Source organism: Ogataea polymorpha (assembly GCF_001664045.1).
Source record: "Ogataea polymorpha strain NCYC 495 leu1.1 chromosome Unknown OGAPOscaffold_2, whole genome shotgun sequence".
In the NCBI taxonomy this organism is placed as follows: domain Eukaryota; kingdom Fungi; phylum Ascomycota; class Pichiomycetes; order Pichiales; family Pichiaceae; genus Ogataea; species Ogataea polymorpha.
The window spans coordinates 388,896-403,091 of NW_017264699.1; the positions used below are offsets into that span (position 1 = coordinate 388,896).

General features: G+C 40.9%; 10 protein-coding genes across 10 annotated transcripts; 5 read left to right on the forward strand and 5 right to left on the reverse strand.

Annotated features, from left to right (window-relative positions):
- Positions 1 to 32: 32 nt before the first annotated feature.
- OGAPODRAFT_15599 (uncharacterized protein) lies at positions 33 to 965 on the reverse strand. Its single transcript, XM_018353841.1, has one exon. The coding sequence runs from the start codon at positions 896 to 898 to the stop codon at positions 125 to 127; it is 774 nt and encodes a 257-aa protein (XP_018212074.1). The 5' UTR covers positions 899 to 965; the 3' UTR covers positions 33 to 124.
- A 1,237-nt stretch (positions 966 to 2,202) lies between these two features.
- On the reverse strand, positions 2,203 to 3,705 carry OGAPODRAFT_97791 (uncharacterized protein; the record flags this gene model as incomplete). The annotated part of the gene is made up of 2 exons (XM_018357975.1): positions 2,203 to 2,525; positions 2,568 to 3,705. 2 exons carry the CDS (start codon positions 3,703 to 3,705, stop codon positions 2,203 to 2,205), a joined length of 1,461 nt encoding a protein of 486 aa, XP_018212075.1.
- A 351-nt stretch (positions 3,706 to 4,056) lies between these two features.
- On the forward strand, positions 4,057 to 6,432 carry OGAPODRAFT_85566 (uncharacterized protein). Its single transcript, XM_018356806.1, has one exon. It carries the CDS (start codon positions 4,729 to 4,731, stop codon positions 6,208 to 6,210), a length of 1,482 nt encoding a protein of 493 aa, XP_018212076.1. The 5' UTR covers positions 4,057 to 4,728; the 3' UTR covers positions 6,211 to 6,432.
- Positions 6,433 to 6,643: 211 nt separating this feature from the next.
- On the forward strand, positions 6,644 to 7,880 carry OGAPODRAFT_15601 (uncharacterized protein). Its single transcript, XM_018353842.1, has one exon. It carries the CDS (start codon positions 6,698 to 6,700, stop codon positions 7,406 to 7,408), a length of 711 nt encoding a protein of 236 aa, XP_018212077.1. The 5' UTR covers positions 6,644 to 6,697; the 3' UTR covers positions 7,409 to 7,880.
- Positions 7,881 to 7,892: 12 nt separating this feature from the next.
- Positions 7,893 to 8,393, reverse strand: OGAPODRAFT_75228 (uncharacterized protein; the record flags this gene model as incomplete). The annotated part of the gene is made up of 1 exon (XM_018355988.1): positions 7,893 to 8,393. The coding sequence occupies one exon, from the start codon at positions 8,391 to 8,393 to the stop codon at positions 7,983 to 7,985; it is 411 nt and encodes a 136-aa protein (XP_018212078.1). The 3' UTR covers positions 7,893 to 7,982.
- Positions 8,394 to 8,713: 320 nt separating this feature from the next.
- Positions 8,714 to 9,113, forward strand: OGAPODRAFT_81520 (uncharacterized protein; the record flags this gene model as incomplete). The annotated part of the gene is made up of 1 exon (XM_018356533.1): positions 8,714 to 9,113. One exon carries the CDS (start codon positions 8,714 to 8,716, stop codon positions 9,023 to 9,025), a length of 312 nt encoding a protein of 103 aa, XP_018212079.1. The 3' UTR covers positions 9,026 to 9,113.
- Positions 9,114 to 9,300: 187 nt separating this feature from the next.
- On the forward strand, positions 9,301 to 9,762 carry OGAPODRAFT_6779 (uncharacterized protein; the record flags this gene model as incomplete). The annotated part of the gene is made up of 1 exon (XM_018355822.1): positions 9,301 to 9,762. One exon carries the CDS (start codon positions 9,301 to 9,303, stop codon positions 9,760 to 9,762), a length of 462 nt encoding a protein of 153 aa, XP_018212080.1.
- A 29-nt stretch (positions 9,763 to 9,791) lies between these two features.
- Positions 9,792 to 11,018, reverse strand: OGAPODRAFT_75230 (uncharacterized protein; the record flags this gene model as incomplete). Its single annotated transcript, XM_018355989.1, has 1 exon — positions 9,792 to 11,018. One exon carries the CDS (start codon positions 11,016 to 11,018, stop codon positions 9,792 to 9,794), a length of 1,227 nt encoding a protein of 408 aa, XP_018212081.1.
- A 282-nt stretch (positions 11,019 to 11,300) lies between these two features.
- OGAPODRAFT_92568 (uncharacterized protein) lies at positions 11,301 to 12,821 on the reverse strand (the record flags this gene model as incomplete). Its single annotated transcript, XM_018357183.1, has 1 exon — positions 11,301 to 12,821. One exon carries the CDS (start codon positions 12,819 to 12,821, stop codon positions 11,301 to 11,303), a length of 1,521 nt encoding a protein of 506 aa, XP_018212082.1.
- Positions 12,822 to 13,371: 550 nt separating this feature from the next.
- On the forward strand, positions 13,372 to 14,181 carry OGAPODRAFT_23200 (uncharacterized protein; the record flags this gene model as incomplete). Its single annotated transcript, XM_018355239.1, has 1 exon — positions 13,372 to 14,181. One exon carries the CDS (start codon positions 13,372 to 13,374, stop codon positions 14,179 to 14,181), a length of 810 nt encoding a protein of 269 aa, XP_018212083.1.
- Positions 14,182 to 14,196: the final 15 nt, after the last annotated feature.

Sequence of the window (14,196 nt, forward strand, 5' to 3'; positions counted from 1 at the left end):
TTTTTTTTTTACATAATCCGTGATGGTCTTATTATGAATCGTATTTCCAGCTTTCGGTAGACTTATCCGGCTTCAATATAAAGCACCCTTGGCTTCTGTATGTGATATACCGGAAAAATGAAACTTATCTGTTCATATTTAATAACATCTGGTGCAAGCCATTCTTGACATACATTTCGTCATAGGAGTTCCAGGCATCATACAGTGTGAGCAGCTCCTGTATCGTTTCTATCACCTCGTCTAAGTCAATATTGGAAGCTGCCAGGAAATTGACAAATGCTTCGATGCGCGGATTCTGAGTTGAGGAGATATTATTGACTGATTTGCGAACATCGGCACCAAGGACCAAAGTGAGATACAAAGTTCCTGTTGCTATTATATGTGGTGGAAAAAGCAAATGTAAATCAGTAATGTAACTGTCGTTCATAATTGACCAACAAGTTTGCAACTCTTCAGGAGAAACTTCCAAACGGGAGGACATGTCACCATCTTTTAGCACGTTGACCACTTCAAGGATAGAATTGTACGGATGATGAACCACCATGTAGCAGTTTAGTTCTTCTATAAGATAAAACTCAAATTCCGCAAGTTTAGTCAAATCATTTGGAATGAATTCAGGCCAACAATTTCGAGCTTCAGATAAGATCGTTCTAATATGTTGTGGACTTTCCTCCATCTTGCATGCTATGTATATACATGTCGTTACCAGAAGATAGATGTTGATTTCCCGAATAGAGACTCTCACAAAGAATCTCGTAAGATACACTTCAGCTGTGGAGATAATGATTTGACGTAAATTCAATTTCCTCCCAAGTTTGATAATTAGCTGATGTAGATATATCCTCATGTTTATGTCGTACTTCATGGCACACTCATTTCCGTAAAGTTGAATCTCCATTTTTGTGACCGATGACCTAGCGTCCCGCAGTTCCTGGCGTGAGAACTGCCACTTGTTACGCTGTGAAGACGTCCAGTAGTTCGCCGACATGTTAATTTACATTCGTAAGAAAATCCGGCTGTGCTATCTTGAAAATCAAATTAGCAATGTCACATTATGACAAGGTAGGTTGTTGCGGCAAGTTTGCATCTGGCTAGGCCGCTGTCTATAACTGATAGACGTTGCCCTAGACCATCATATTGACAAGAGACTAATGTGATCTGTTACATATTTAAGGTTTTATTGCTTAACAAGACCCAGAGGGTACAACCATCGAAATTTACAGATTCTGCTTTAAGAATTAAAAACCCCAAATATTTGTATATGATGATACAAATATATAGTAGCTTTTGTTTGATGACGGGGAAATATAGGTAAAATGAGAAGTTAGCATTCCTCATCAAGAGAACCGAACATATAATCATTACAGACAGTTTCAGTATAGTCCAACATCATTAAGTGTCAACCGCTTTAATTGCGGGTTTTTGCTACAGTAAAAAATATCACCTGGCCACCAAACGGCAGAGGTGAGTAAACTGAAAATTTTTTTTTTTTTTTTTTTTTTTTTCACGTCCATGGGGAAAGAATCATCTTTCGAGGCTTTCATACGGAGCGTCAGCTCATGATGCCTTGGGGAAAGTCTCCGGCAGTAGATTGCAGGCGGAAACGTCGATGGGTCACATAACTCATCAGCAGTGAGGAGTCAGGTCGCAGAAGTGGTTCTTACTTGTTTTGATTGGTTGACACCTTAGCCTCTTGCCATTGTTGGTGTTGACTGGTTGGAGCTTGTATTTATTGAGCTATAGATGTGTCTGACAATGCACTGCTCTATTCAAGAGCTTTTTTTAGCTCTTTGATTAGGAGGCTTCTCCTGATATTCTGCACTGGATACTCTTATCTAAACCATAGTTATGATGATTGTCAACATTGTTGTTGATAACCCAATGGAGCTCACTTTTTTCCATGGACGCCTTTATCTAGTTTGATCAGTCTTGGTAAATGCCAGGACGTGATTAGCATTGTCAAAGATGCCAAACTATAGCTATGATCAAAACACACAGAATTAGGAAATCCTATGTGTATTGATTTTCATGTTCCTCATGTGATGAGATTAGTTTTTTGAGTCAAGCTCCGAGTCTAAATGACGTGGACGAGAAAATGAACACCGTAAGGATTTCTGAGAGGAACTGTATAGGTAAATAGAGTACAACGCGTACTGAATTGAAAACAAAATAATATACATATAATAGATCGAAAGGAGATCTTTAGATGCTCCAGTGATCCGTAAGCGAGCTATCGTCAGGATCATGGCTCATCAGCTCAAGAGAATATAATAGTAGCACACCAAAAATGTTTATCCAGTTCCACACTTGCCACGAGTGGACGGAGTTTGTGACCTCAGGAACTTGAGCGCTGGAACCTCCAAACTGAAAATTGAGCCAGTTCCAAAAGTGATTGTGCGTGTCGAGCTCATCAATGTATTGGATCATGAGATTCGTGTAAACAGCAATGATGATACAAGGAGAGTAGAGGTAAATCAAGCGACTAGAAGTTGACTTGTTTCTAACCCTCGTTTCATGTCTGTTCGCTTTCACAGGAGTGGGTGAAGAAGGAGTCGAAAGAGGGGAACATTTTTGAACTGGTTGAAGGATCGGAATGATTTTGGTTGCGGCGAAAAACACACATATTCTGTATGCTAATTGAATAAGAATCGAAAAGGTGAGGTTGCTAATAGAGATCTTAAGAAAATCCCAAAGAGACTCAAATGACTTGGGGAAATTTTCCGTAACGAATTTAATCACGATATCCACAATAAATTCTTTCACTTTGACGTAAACCAACAGTAATTTATCTTTAGTGGTAGACTTGGCCAAGAACTCAAGATGCACGTAATCAAGAAGATCGCGTCCTGTCTTGAAGTTATTGAATGTTGTCTGGATCGAATTGAGAAACTCCTTATTCAATGAGTTGGCTTGGTAGTCCAATTTTTTGAACTCATTCATAATAAATTTGAGTAACATATTGAAATTCATTTCTGAAAGCTCCGGAAACAGCTCGTAGCAGCATTTCACAATATATGCCACCATAAGGGAGCACTCCAGAGGAGATGCTTTCCCAGAATAGATTCCAAAGACGGTGATCAGTATTGTACAAGTGAACGCAGATCCTAATAATGAAGCGGAAATAAGTCCAACTCTTTGCAAATCTATAGGAGACACATATATTTTCACAAAGAAGAACAGGCAGGAAGATAAAATACACGCACTTGTGATAAGGTTGACAATTGACCAGGTGTCGGACTTGTGCTTTATCAGATATTGTGACATTTGTCCGATAGCCTGTATTGAAAGCAGTGAGCAAAACCCTTCCAGGATAGTAAACAAAGGAGTAGAGTTCATAAGGAATAATTTCCAGGATTTTATGATGAAATTCCACCAAATCTTTTTCATCAGTGTACTTGCATTATACTCGTCAGAAGATGTGAAAACGGTTAAAAAAATGGATAGCAAGCTGGGAAGTAGAAAGTGTTGCGTGTAGTAAAGGAATGACGAAATAATGCGATGGTATTTGAGGACCCTTAAAGTAGCGAGACAGAAATAGATGAGCAAAATGGTGATGGAATAACTCAGGCCACAGTCTATTCCGCCTATCTCAAAACTCAAGGGGATGGTTAAAACGATATAGAACAGATATATCGACGCCAAAAATATTCGTATCAATTGCAAAATCGTGTCATATATGTTGATTCTCTTGTGGTCGTTGATCATTGAGGAATTAGTCCTGCTTCCGATGGGAGATTGTTTGGGTGAACTCATTTGGATATTTCGCGTCAAGCGCTTGAAAGGGCGATATATATACTATCACAGGTAGCTAGACACAGCACTTCAACGATGTTTGAATTAGAACAGCAGCTACGAACAGCGGAAACAATACCTTGATGAAATAATGATAAAGCGTTTTACACTATATCGTTTCAAAAATTTTTTATTTGCGAAATCCTAAAGGGTAAAAAAAAGTACATATCCTTGCAATCTTGTGTAATGCCATCTAATTTGGCAAGACCGGAGAAAAGACAGAGCCAAGAGTCCTCTGCTACGAACTTCACTAAAAAGAAGTTTAAAAGTGGAAGAAAGGAACTTCGAGAAGTTCACAAAGGGAGAAATAGTCAGATACAACTTAAAGAAAATCCGCGAGAAGTAGACCAAAAAGCTGAATCGGATGAGGAAGAAGTAGAAGAAGATGTTGCCACGGAAATACCAGAGATTGGGGCATATAGTGCTCTGGTCACCCTTCTCAAAAATGACCACCCAGAGATTGCGAAAAAGAAATCAAAAAGGAAAGTGGTAGCTAGAGAGAACAAGGCTGAGACCGAAGAGATCCCTATATACGAGGCGGAAGAAGAGGAAGAGGATAATGGGGAAGAAGAAAACGAAAAATTAGCGGACGATGACAAGGAACAGGATAATGAGGATGTACATAATCGATTTGATGCATTCAACAGACATTTTAATGATGAGGACAAGATAGAGAAGGAAATCGACGCTTATTTGAAAAGCCAGCCCAAGATCAAATTGTTCGAAAGACAACAGCTAGGAAAAGCTATTAAACTTGATTACAGATATATTGAGTCAGATGGAAGCGCTCCCAAAGACATTCGGAAAAAACTCAAGTACCATAATGTCAAGCAAAAACTTCAGAGCGAGTTTTTGAACAAAGAACCGACAGATTTGGAGACCGAACTCCTAGAATCATTGTTGAATTACCAGAATGTGAATTTTCAGCTATTAGGCATGCCAGAAAGTGTGAGCACCAAATATCAAGAATACTACTTACTCCATTGTTTGAACCATGTATATAAGACCAGAGATAGGGTTTTGAACAACAATGAGAAAAAAGCTCAGGTACAAAGAGAAATTGAAGAAGGAAAACTAAATCCTGCAGACGAACCCGAATTTAGGGATCAAGGATACACGCGTCCTAAAGTTTTGATCCTTCTTCCCACGCGAAACTTTGCGTGGGAGGTTGTGAACAAGTTAATTGAGCTTAGTTCTCCAGACACTGTGGAATATAAAACCAGGTTTAAAGAACAATACTATGACGCTTTTGATGTCAATGAGCTTAATCCAAAAAAGCCTGACGAGTTTAAGCAGTTTTTCAAAGGAAATTCCAATGATTTCTTTTGTCTGGGGATAAAGTTCACAAGGAAGACGCTTAAGCTGTTTTCTAAATTTGATCAGTCTGACATAATCGTTGCTTCTCCATTAGGGCTGAGAATGACATTGGAAAAGACCAAAAAACCGTTTTTGAGTTCCATAGAGATTACTGTGCTGGATAAAGCTGAAGGTCTGCTCATGCAGAACTGGGACCATGTGAACACAGTGATGTCTCAAAGTCTTAACTCTCCACCTAAGAATTTTGACGACCTGAAAATTGATTTCAGTCGTATCAGGATGTGGGCAATCAATGACCACTACAGGTATGTTGCACAGGTGATAGGCTTTACAAAGTATTCCTTCCCAGAGCTCAATAATGTTACGTTGAGTAATCCTAAAATATCAGCAAACCTGCTGGGGGGAACAGCGGTCTTCAAAACGATCTGTGGTGACAACGACTGTGTACTAGCCAACTTGAAATATCAGCTAACAAAATTGAGGATTATCAATAGCCAGACAAGGCTAAAACAGGTGTTTATGCGATTCGAAGCAGATTCACTATTAGATGAACCAGATAAAAGATTTGCGTTTTTCAAAAACGTGTTGCTTCCACAGATCCAGCACAAAGTATCATATGAAAACGGCACTTTGATATACTTTGCATCATACATTGACTACATTCGTGTGAAACACTACCTGGAAAAGGAAACAAGTGTTGCGTTTGTTGCCATAGACGAGTATTCGTCTCAATCTCTTTTGACAAGAAATCGTGCCCTATTCATGAAGGGTCAAAGCGATGCCAAAATAATGCTCTACACAGAGAGATTGCATTTCTACAAACGTTATGATATCAAAGGTGTGAATAATGTGGTGTTCTATGGTATTCCTACAGATCCAAGTTTCTACTCCGAGGTGCTGAAGTTCATCGTCGATAATAAAATACGCCTCGACATGGCCAGCAGCAAATCGGAATATTCTGGTGACGTACTGGACTTGAATCTCTGCATGGTCAGAGCTATGTTCAGCAAGTTGGATATGATGAAATTAGAGAGAATCGTTGGATCAAAGAACTCTCGGGTTCTTGCTCTGGGAGACAACGAAATGAACGAATTCCAATGATGCATATAGCTTTGGTCATAGTAACTGATTGAGGGCAATCACAATACAGCAAATCGAGATATATGGACTAAGCCTTTCTCCAACTCTAGCGCATTTCCAGAACACTCCCATCACGCCTGTTTTATTTTTGTCTAATATTGCTGGCCAAGAAGAATGTATGTATGTGGCAGTGCAAATCATTAAAAGAAGCACTTGCAAAAGAGATGTGAAATTGAATAAAGCGGACTGATTGTTAGGTTAAACGATAAGAAGTGTAATCGTAACTTACCATCGGTGTAATCACGTATTGAATAGAGAGAACGGTTTTTTGCTAAGGTACAAAAAAAACAACAGTACACCCGTGCACGAGTTCCAATGCGAAAACAAAATTAATAACTAGACTCACTATCAACATTCTTCCGAAGCCTGGTAGGATGGATCATAATAAGTATATATTGATCAGACTTCTTTTACCCCTTTGAAAACGCGCCAGCAAAGTTTCTGAACGATGGCCGAAGAAGCTGAGATTTTTGATTTTGAACAAGCGAATAAGGAAGAGATCCTTATTGATGAAAAAGCATTGAAGACACAGTCGCTGCCACCTATTTTTCTTGGACACCAACAACGTTCGGACAGTGCGGATGAAGAGGAGTATGATAAGTTTGTTCCAACAGATCCGGCTTTAATCGAGCAGTACAAGAACAAATTCCATAAAATTTCCTATACACCTCCGGAGAATTTCGCTTTGGTATGCGGATCAATATATCGCTCTTCGTTCCCGCGAATTGAGAACTTTGAATTCATGTTGAAATTGAAACTGAAATCTGTGTTATGTTTAATACCTGAAGAATACCCATCCGAGAATATGGAGTTTTTGAGAGAAAACGATATTCAGTTCTTTCAAGTCGGCCTCAGTGGAAATAAAGAACCGTTTGTTAAGATTAAACCCGACCAAGTGAACGAGGCATTAAAGATCATTGCTAACCCTAAGCATCATCCAATACTGGTGCATTGTAACAGGGGAAAACACAGAACAGGATGTATAGTAGGATGCATTCGAAAACTACAAAAATGGTCATTAAGCATGATTTTTGACGAGTATCGACGTTTTGCCTACCCAAAGGAGCGACCGTTAGATCAACAATTCATCGAGATGTTTGATGATTCGCATATACAACAATACGCACAAGACCGCAATTGGCTTCCTCTAGAATGGTGATTTTCTGCAACATTCACCTCAATAGAATCCAAAGAACCGACCACCATAGATTACACTATTAAGGCCAGCCCCTACCAGGAGAAATTTTGGGTACAGCTTCCAACTCCATATGGCACGACGAGAGTTGGCCAAACAGTAAAGAAAGCTCCAGGCACTAATCAAACCTGAGCCGTTGACCGGATCATTATCGTAGCACATAAATCCCCCAAGCCCAATGAAAGAACCGAATAACAATGTGTGAACGCCATTCGGATAAGGAGAAATAGGCTTGGATGGTTTCAATATTGCAGGCAGTAGACGAGAAGTTTGGGCTCGGGAAGCTGCTGCTAATTGGACTTCAATTGGTGGCTTGATGGCATTGGTGGCCAGCAATCCTGCAGTGAATGCCCAAGCTGGGACTGGTGAGTTGGAAAGCTCGTGGAATTGAGACTTGTTAAGAGACATTTTGATATTTCAAAAAATCCTAGACAGCAAAGATAGCAGAGCGAAAAATAAATGTCACTTCTGGGAGTCGCTATTACTTACGTAACCAAAAAATAAATCGATAGATTTCTAATATACAATGTACCCAGGTTTACGATCTCTCACCTCTCAATCTTCTAGCAAGTTGAATATCCTTCTTTTGGATGGTAACTCTCTTAGCGTGAATAGCACACAAGTTGGTGTCCTCAAAGAGGGAAACGAGGTAAGCCTCAACGGACTCCTGCAGAGCACCGATAGCAGAGGACTGGAATCTCAAGTCGGTCTTGAAGTCCTGTGCAATTTCTCTGACCAATCTTTGGAATGGCAATTTTCTGATAAGCAATTCAGTAGATTTTTGGAATCTTCTGATTTCTCTCAGGGCAACAGTACCTGGCTTATATCTGTGTGGCTTCTTGACACCACCAGTAGCTGGAGCGGACTTTCTGGCGGCCTTAGAAGCAAGCTGCTTTCTTGGGGCCTTTCCACCAGTAGATTTTCTTGCGGTTTGCTTGGTTCTAGCCATTTTAGAATAATATGTAGAATATCAAACCGGTTGGGTGAATACAGTGCCTTTATATAATAAGATTGACTGTTTACAAATAGTTTATGCAGTCGCGACTCTCATTCTTATTTTTACGCTGACTCATAGGTAAACGATAGTCCGACTCTGATAGTCAAAAAAAAGCTAGGACCAGGGTTTACTCAATAGTGATGCGTAAACTTTGTCACTGAACACGATTTTGTAAGCCGGCTGGAGCGCGTCAGGATAAACACAGGCGAATGTTATAAATACAGCTTGGGGTCCACATACAATCTGGATAATATATCACATAATAAATCAAAATGTCCGGTAGAGGAAAAGGAGGAAAAGGTCTAGGAAAGGGAGGTGCTAAGAGACACAGAAAGATCCTTAGAGATAACATCCAAGGTATCACTAAGCCAGCCATCAGAAGACTTGCCAGAAGAGGTGGTGTTAAGAGAATTTCTGCTCTGATCTACGAAGAGGTCAGAGCTGTCCTCAAATCCTTTTTGGAGAACGTTATCAGAGATGCTGTTACCTACACAGAGCACGCTAAGAGAAAGACCGTTACTTCCTTGGATGTTGTCTACGCTTTGAAGAGACAAGGAAGAACTTTGTATGGTTTCGGTGGTTAAAGTTGCTTTGTGGAGTTTCTTTACTTTTGTATTCTAGTGTCGGTAGCAATATATTGGTCAAATACCAACGACTTTAAAAGCGATAATTAATTCCGTGGCAAAATAAATACCATAACAGAACATGTAGTTGATAGTGTTATAAATATGCTAAAGCTTTATCTGGAGATGGTGTAATGAACTCTTATCAGCTGCTTTTGTGCTTCTGGTGCCTTTGCACATCGTTGTTTGGTTACCCGGTGAGGCAGAATGTGACACTCACCCAGTCATTCTATCCCATGGAGCTTTTCGTAAGGACAAGTAATTCAACAATATCAAATCTCCATCTCAACGCAATCAATGAAGGAAGTGGCATTGACTACATTTTCCTGGTGGATACTGACCTTTCAAATATACGGTTAATATACAATACGGCCACTAGAAAAGCAGAGTCGCTGGCTACCAAGAGGCAGCTGATGCTTCTGGACAAATTTGTGGCACTGTCCCAGGGTGTTTCACTCACTAACTGGGATTTGTCAGAGATAGTTAGACTTCCTGACACTACCAAGGGCATCACTTATATCCAAGGTCGACTTGTTCCGAACAAGTATGCAGATGGCAACTTCTATGCTTGTTCATACGCAAACGACCCTAACGGATATTCCGAGATTCTCCCCGAGCTAATCTATTACTCCGGTACCCCAGAAGACAATTGCGTGAAAGTCTACGTCTACGCAAACTTGATTGAAAAAGGCAAATAAATACGTAAGTTAAGCACTAAATATTCAATCTATGCTTCCAGAAGCGAACCGAGCCTTTTTGCAACAGCCTCAATGAATTCCTCGGTCGTCACATAGGAGGAGCGCTCGGTTTCTCCTCTAGCAAGAGCGAGGTCTTTGGTCATTATGCCGTCCTTCACTGTATCAATGGTGGCTTTTTCTAGAGTTTTGCCAAATTTAACAACGTCAGGAGTATCGTCTAACTCTCCCCTTTTGATAAGACCTCTACTCCAAGCAAATATGGAAGCAATTGAGTTCGTGGACGTCTCCTTGCCTTGTTGATGCTGCCTGTAATGTCTGGTAACCGTTCCATGGGCTGCCTCTGCCTCAAAAGACTTCCCATCTGCCGAAATAAGAACCGATGTCATTAAACCCAAGGAGCCAAATCCTTGTGCCACAACGTCTGATTGAACGTCACCATCGTAGTTCTTCATGGCAATGATGAAACCTCCCTTGGATTTCACCATCTGGGCCACCATATCATCAATTAGGCGGTGCTCATACCAAATTCCCAGCTTCTCAAACTTATCCTTGTACCGTGACTCGTAAATATTTTGGAAAGTATCTTTGAACAAGCCGTCGTACTGCTTCAAAATAGTGTTTTTTGTCGACATGTATAGCGGCAGCTTACGGTCAAGTGCCAGTTCAAAAGAGCTAACAGCAAAACCTTTGATAGACTCCTCAGTGTTGTACATTGATAAGGCACATCCTTTGCCATCAAAGTTATAAACAGGGATTTCTATGTTTTTGCTACCATCTTTGGGAACAAAAACTATCTTGAGCTCTCCTCCGCAATCTGGAGTCACAATATTTTCACACCTGTACTGATCTCCAAAAGCGTGTCTCCCAATGATGATTGGCTTCTCCCAATGCTGAATGATTCTAGGAATATTGTCGATAATGATAGGTTCACGGAAAACCGTACCACCTAAAACGTTTCTAATGGTACCGTTTGGAGACAACCACATCTTTTTAAGACCAAATTCTTTAACACGGGCCTCATCAGGAGTGATAGTAGCACACTTGACTGCAACTCCATACTTCTGGGTGGCCAGTGCAGAGTCAATTGTAACTTTATCAGAAGTTTGATCTCTGTGCTCAATGCCAAGGTCATAGTATTTGAGATCGATGTCCAAGAACGGAAGAATCAACTGGTCCTTGATTAACTTCCATATTATTCTTGTCATCTCATCTCCGTCCATTTCTACAACTGGTGTCTTAACTTTGATTTTCGCCATTTTGCTCTTGCTTGTTCCTGAAATCTAAATTGTACCTCTATTTATAATCCGCCGAGTTTATGCGGAATTGGATGCGTTAACCTCTGCTCCATCTCGGAGTCGAGTTTTCAGGCCAATCATATTGCATTTCAGTGTAATTTATGTACCCCATAAATAATTTCTCCCCAGATTACAATCCTTTTCTCCGGGGTAAAATTCGTTTCCCCAACCATTACTACATATATTATTTATACTCGATAATTTGTATAATCTAGAAATACATTATTCTGAAAAATCAAGTATCTAATTTTCCCCAAGTAGTCGCTCATCGATATTGAAATGCTCTTCCTTTTGAGGGGGATTACCATAGTACTGTGCTGTCGGGTATTGGTATGAAGCTTGCGTCTGCGATCCCTGCTGTTGAGTAGGGTAGTGTTGCACCGATGATGAAGCTTGCTGGGCGCCATAGTGTTGAGGATACGATGGGTAGTGTTGTGGCTGGTCTTTCAAAGCTTGAACTGCAGCAACGGCTGCTGCTGCCTGTTGCTCCACTTCCTTTTTGTTTTCTGCATCAATAGTTGGATATCCCTGGGGCCATCCAAGGCTCTCATGAGACTGCCCACTGTGGCCATGAGCTTGCAAAATAGGTGCTTGGGATTGGTGGAATTGTTGTTCGACCGCCAGATCTTCGTCGGCCACCTTGCGGCTTTTGATTTCCGAGTTCGTGGGCACCATTCCCTTCTTTTTCAGTATTCTGATCTCATTGTAGATGTCTTCCCTCTTGATGACAATGTCACTGAAAATAGCAGTGAGCTTTTGATGTATCACGGAAGGCTTGTCACCCGTTGAGTACAGTTCCTTAATGGTAGAGTTGACTCTGTTGGAGCGCTTTCTCAGCATAGGAAAATCTTCTAGAGGGTTCAGCTTTGCATGGTTGTGCTTATTCTCTGTAATTTTCAAAGTCCAATAGTTCTTCTTCTTGGAGAAGTTAGCCACCATAGCGAAAGGACATCTGATCTTCTTGGTTCCAATTTTCTTGGACTCGTATTGAGACTGCAAGTCGTTGCTCTCATTGAACCGCTGGCCAGCTTGATTTTTCTTACTCCTCTTTTCTCTGTAAGATCCCCCTAGCTCGCATGTGAAGTATATAGCCTTATTATTAGAGTGCGCGATAGCGATACCAAATTCGTTCTTTTTACCAAACTCCTTCACAAACTCTTTCAACACGTTCACATTATCAAACACCTGCTCCTCCATCATGGGCGTCACAAGATAATCACTTGGATCACTGCCATCCGAGACATTCACCGATGTATTCATATGGCGATTGGAAACTTGTTGGTAGTCACCTGAGTGAGATATCTGTTGACCAGTCACCTGAGGAATGTGATACGATTGACTTTGAGTAACTTGCGGAGGAGGTGGAAGATGAAATTGTTGAGACTGAGACTGCTGATTTTGCTGGTAGTCAAATTGGGGTTGCCCGTGGGACTGGGTGAAGTACTGCTGAGCATGCTGTTGGTGTTGAGCGACAGCAGCTTGGGCTGCCTGAGCCACCATAGTTTCATTCACTATTCTTTGGGTCTCAGCATCAGATTCCTGTTTCAAAGTAATCTTTCGAGATTGAGGTCCTTGCTGTGCCTGGGGATAATTGGGAATATGAAGACTAGAGAGATCTGCGTTGTACTTAGGGATGAGTGAGGAGTCGGCTTGCTGGGATACAAACTGAGAGTTTGTTAATTGGTTCAGATCATGAGTCTGACTCATCAATTCTTCATCGATAAGCGAACTATCAACTTTTTGTCTTTTGTTTCTGTTAGACATACCGAAGGTCGTGCTTGGTCGTGTTTTTAAATCTAAAGGAAGTGTTCAAGTACAAAAAAACAGTGTAAACAATTTGATATTGAAAGCAAAATGGGAGAACCGTTTGGCTAACAGACCAATTGGATTGCGTGATAGAGGATGACCCATAAACAGATATGGCAGTGCTTTTTTTTTTTTTAAGCACCGGTTTTGGTGAGAACAATAAAATCTTGGCTGGTGCAGAGATGCATCTAGATAGATAATCATCTTCATTTAATCCCTCTTTTGCCATTGACATGACCATCGCACATCAAACCGGACCATGATTGCTGAGATTTACGAAAACTACATCAAGACAAATTCAGGACTGTGTTTTATCCTGCTGGGAAATCTTTTCAACTCTTTTATGGTTTTCTTCTGCAAGCTATTATTGCTAGATGAGAACTTTAACCCCCCGATCCATCCATTACATATCCTAGCGATTCGGATGTTCATCACATACATATGTTGCGCATATTTTCTATGGAAAGACCCAAATTTTCCATTCGGTCCTAAAGGCTACCGGATCTACATGATCTTGCGAGGTCTTGGCGGATTTGTTGGGGTAGCCGGTCAATACTTTGCGCTAATGTATTTATCAGTTTCTGATACGGTGGTGATGAGCTTTTTGGCACCTACAGTGACATCGTGGATGGCATATGTCTTTCTGGGCGAGTCGTATACTCGGCTGGAAGCAATATGTGGGGCAACTGCTTTCTTGGGAGTCGTTTTAGTTGCTCGGCCCTCCTTCATATTTCACGGGTATGAAACTAAATCCGGTGAAGATGCTCCTGACGGTACTCCAGTAATTGAATCAAGTTCTGCCACTTTGAGACTCATCGGAACATGTGCAATTCTTTTGTCTTGTTTCGGAACAGGCGTGTCGATGTGCTCTATGCGGAAAATCGGATTCCATGCCCACCCTCTTCTTACAGTCTCCATTTTCGCTCTTATAACCTTCATTTTATCATCTGCTGGAGTAATAATTTTTCAGCTACCATTGCAGATTCCTCATACCCTGAAACAATGGCTCCTTCTTTCAACAGTTGGCATAGCAGGCTTTGTTATGCAGTATCTTTCGACGATGGGTATGCAGCGTGAGAAAGCCGCTAGAGCTATGTCTATGTCATATACGCAGTTGCTTTATACAACTGTTCTAGAGTACGTTCTCTTTAATCATCTTCCCAGTCCGCTGACTATTCTCGGATCATCAATCATCATTGGATCAGTGATGATCATCATCCTATATAAGCCAGAGGAGGATGAGGACGAAAACCTTGACACCGAGTTATCATTATACGAAGACACAAATTCGATGAACTCCTCCGACTCCGATAAATAAGCTGAAGTAAGCAGA

What these genes read in the sequence shown, in the direction of transcription:
- OGAPODRAFT_15599 (XM_018353841.1), bottom strand. Translation starts at nt 898, where the DNA reads ATGGAGATTCAACTTTACGGAAATGAGTGTGCCATGAAGTACGACATA.
- OGAPODRAFT_85566 (XM_018356806.1), top strand. Translation starts at nt 4,729, where the DNA reads ATGCCAGAAAGTGTGAGCACCAAATATCAAGAATACTACTTACTCCAT.
- OGAPODRAFT_15601 (XM_018353842.1), top strand. Translation starts at nt 6,698, where the DNA reads ATGGCCGAAGAAGCTGAGATTTTTGATTTTGAACAAGCGAATAAGGAA.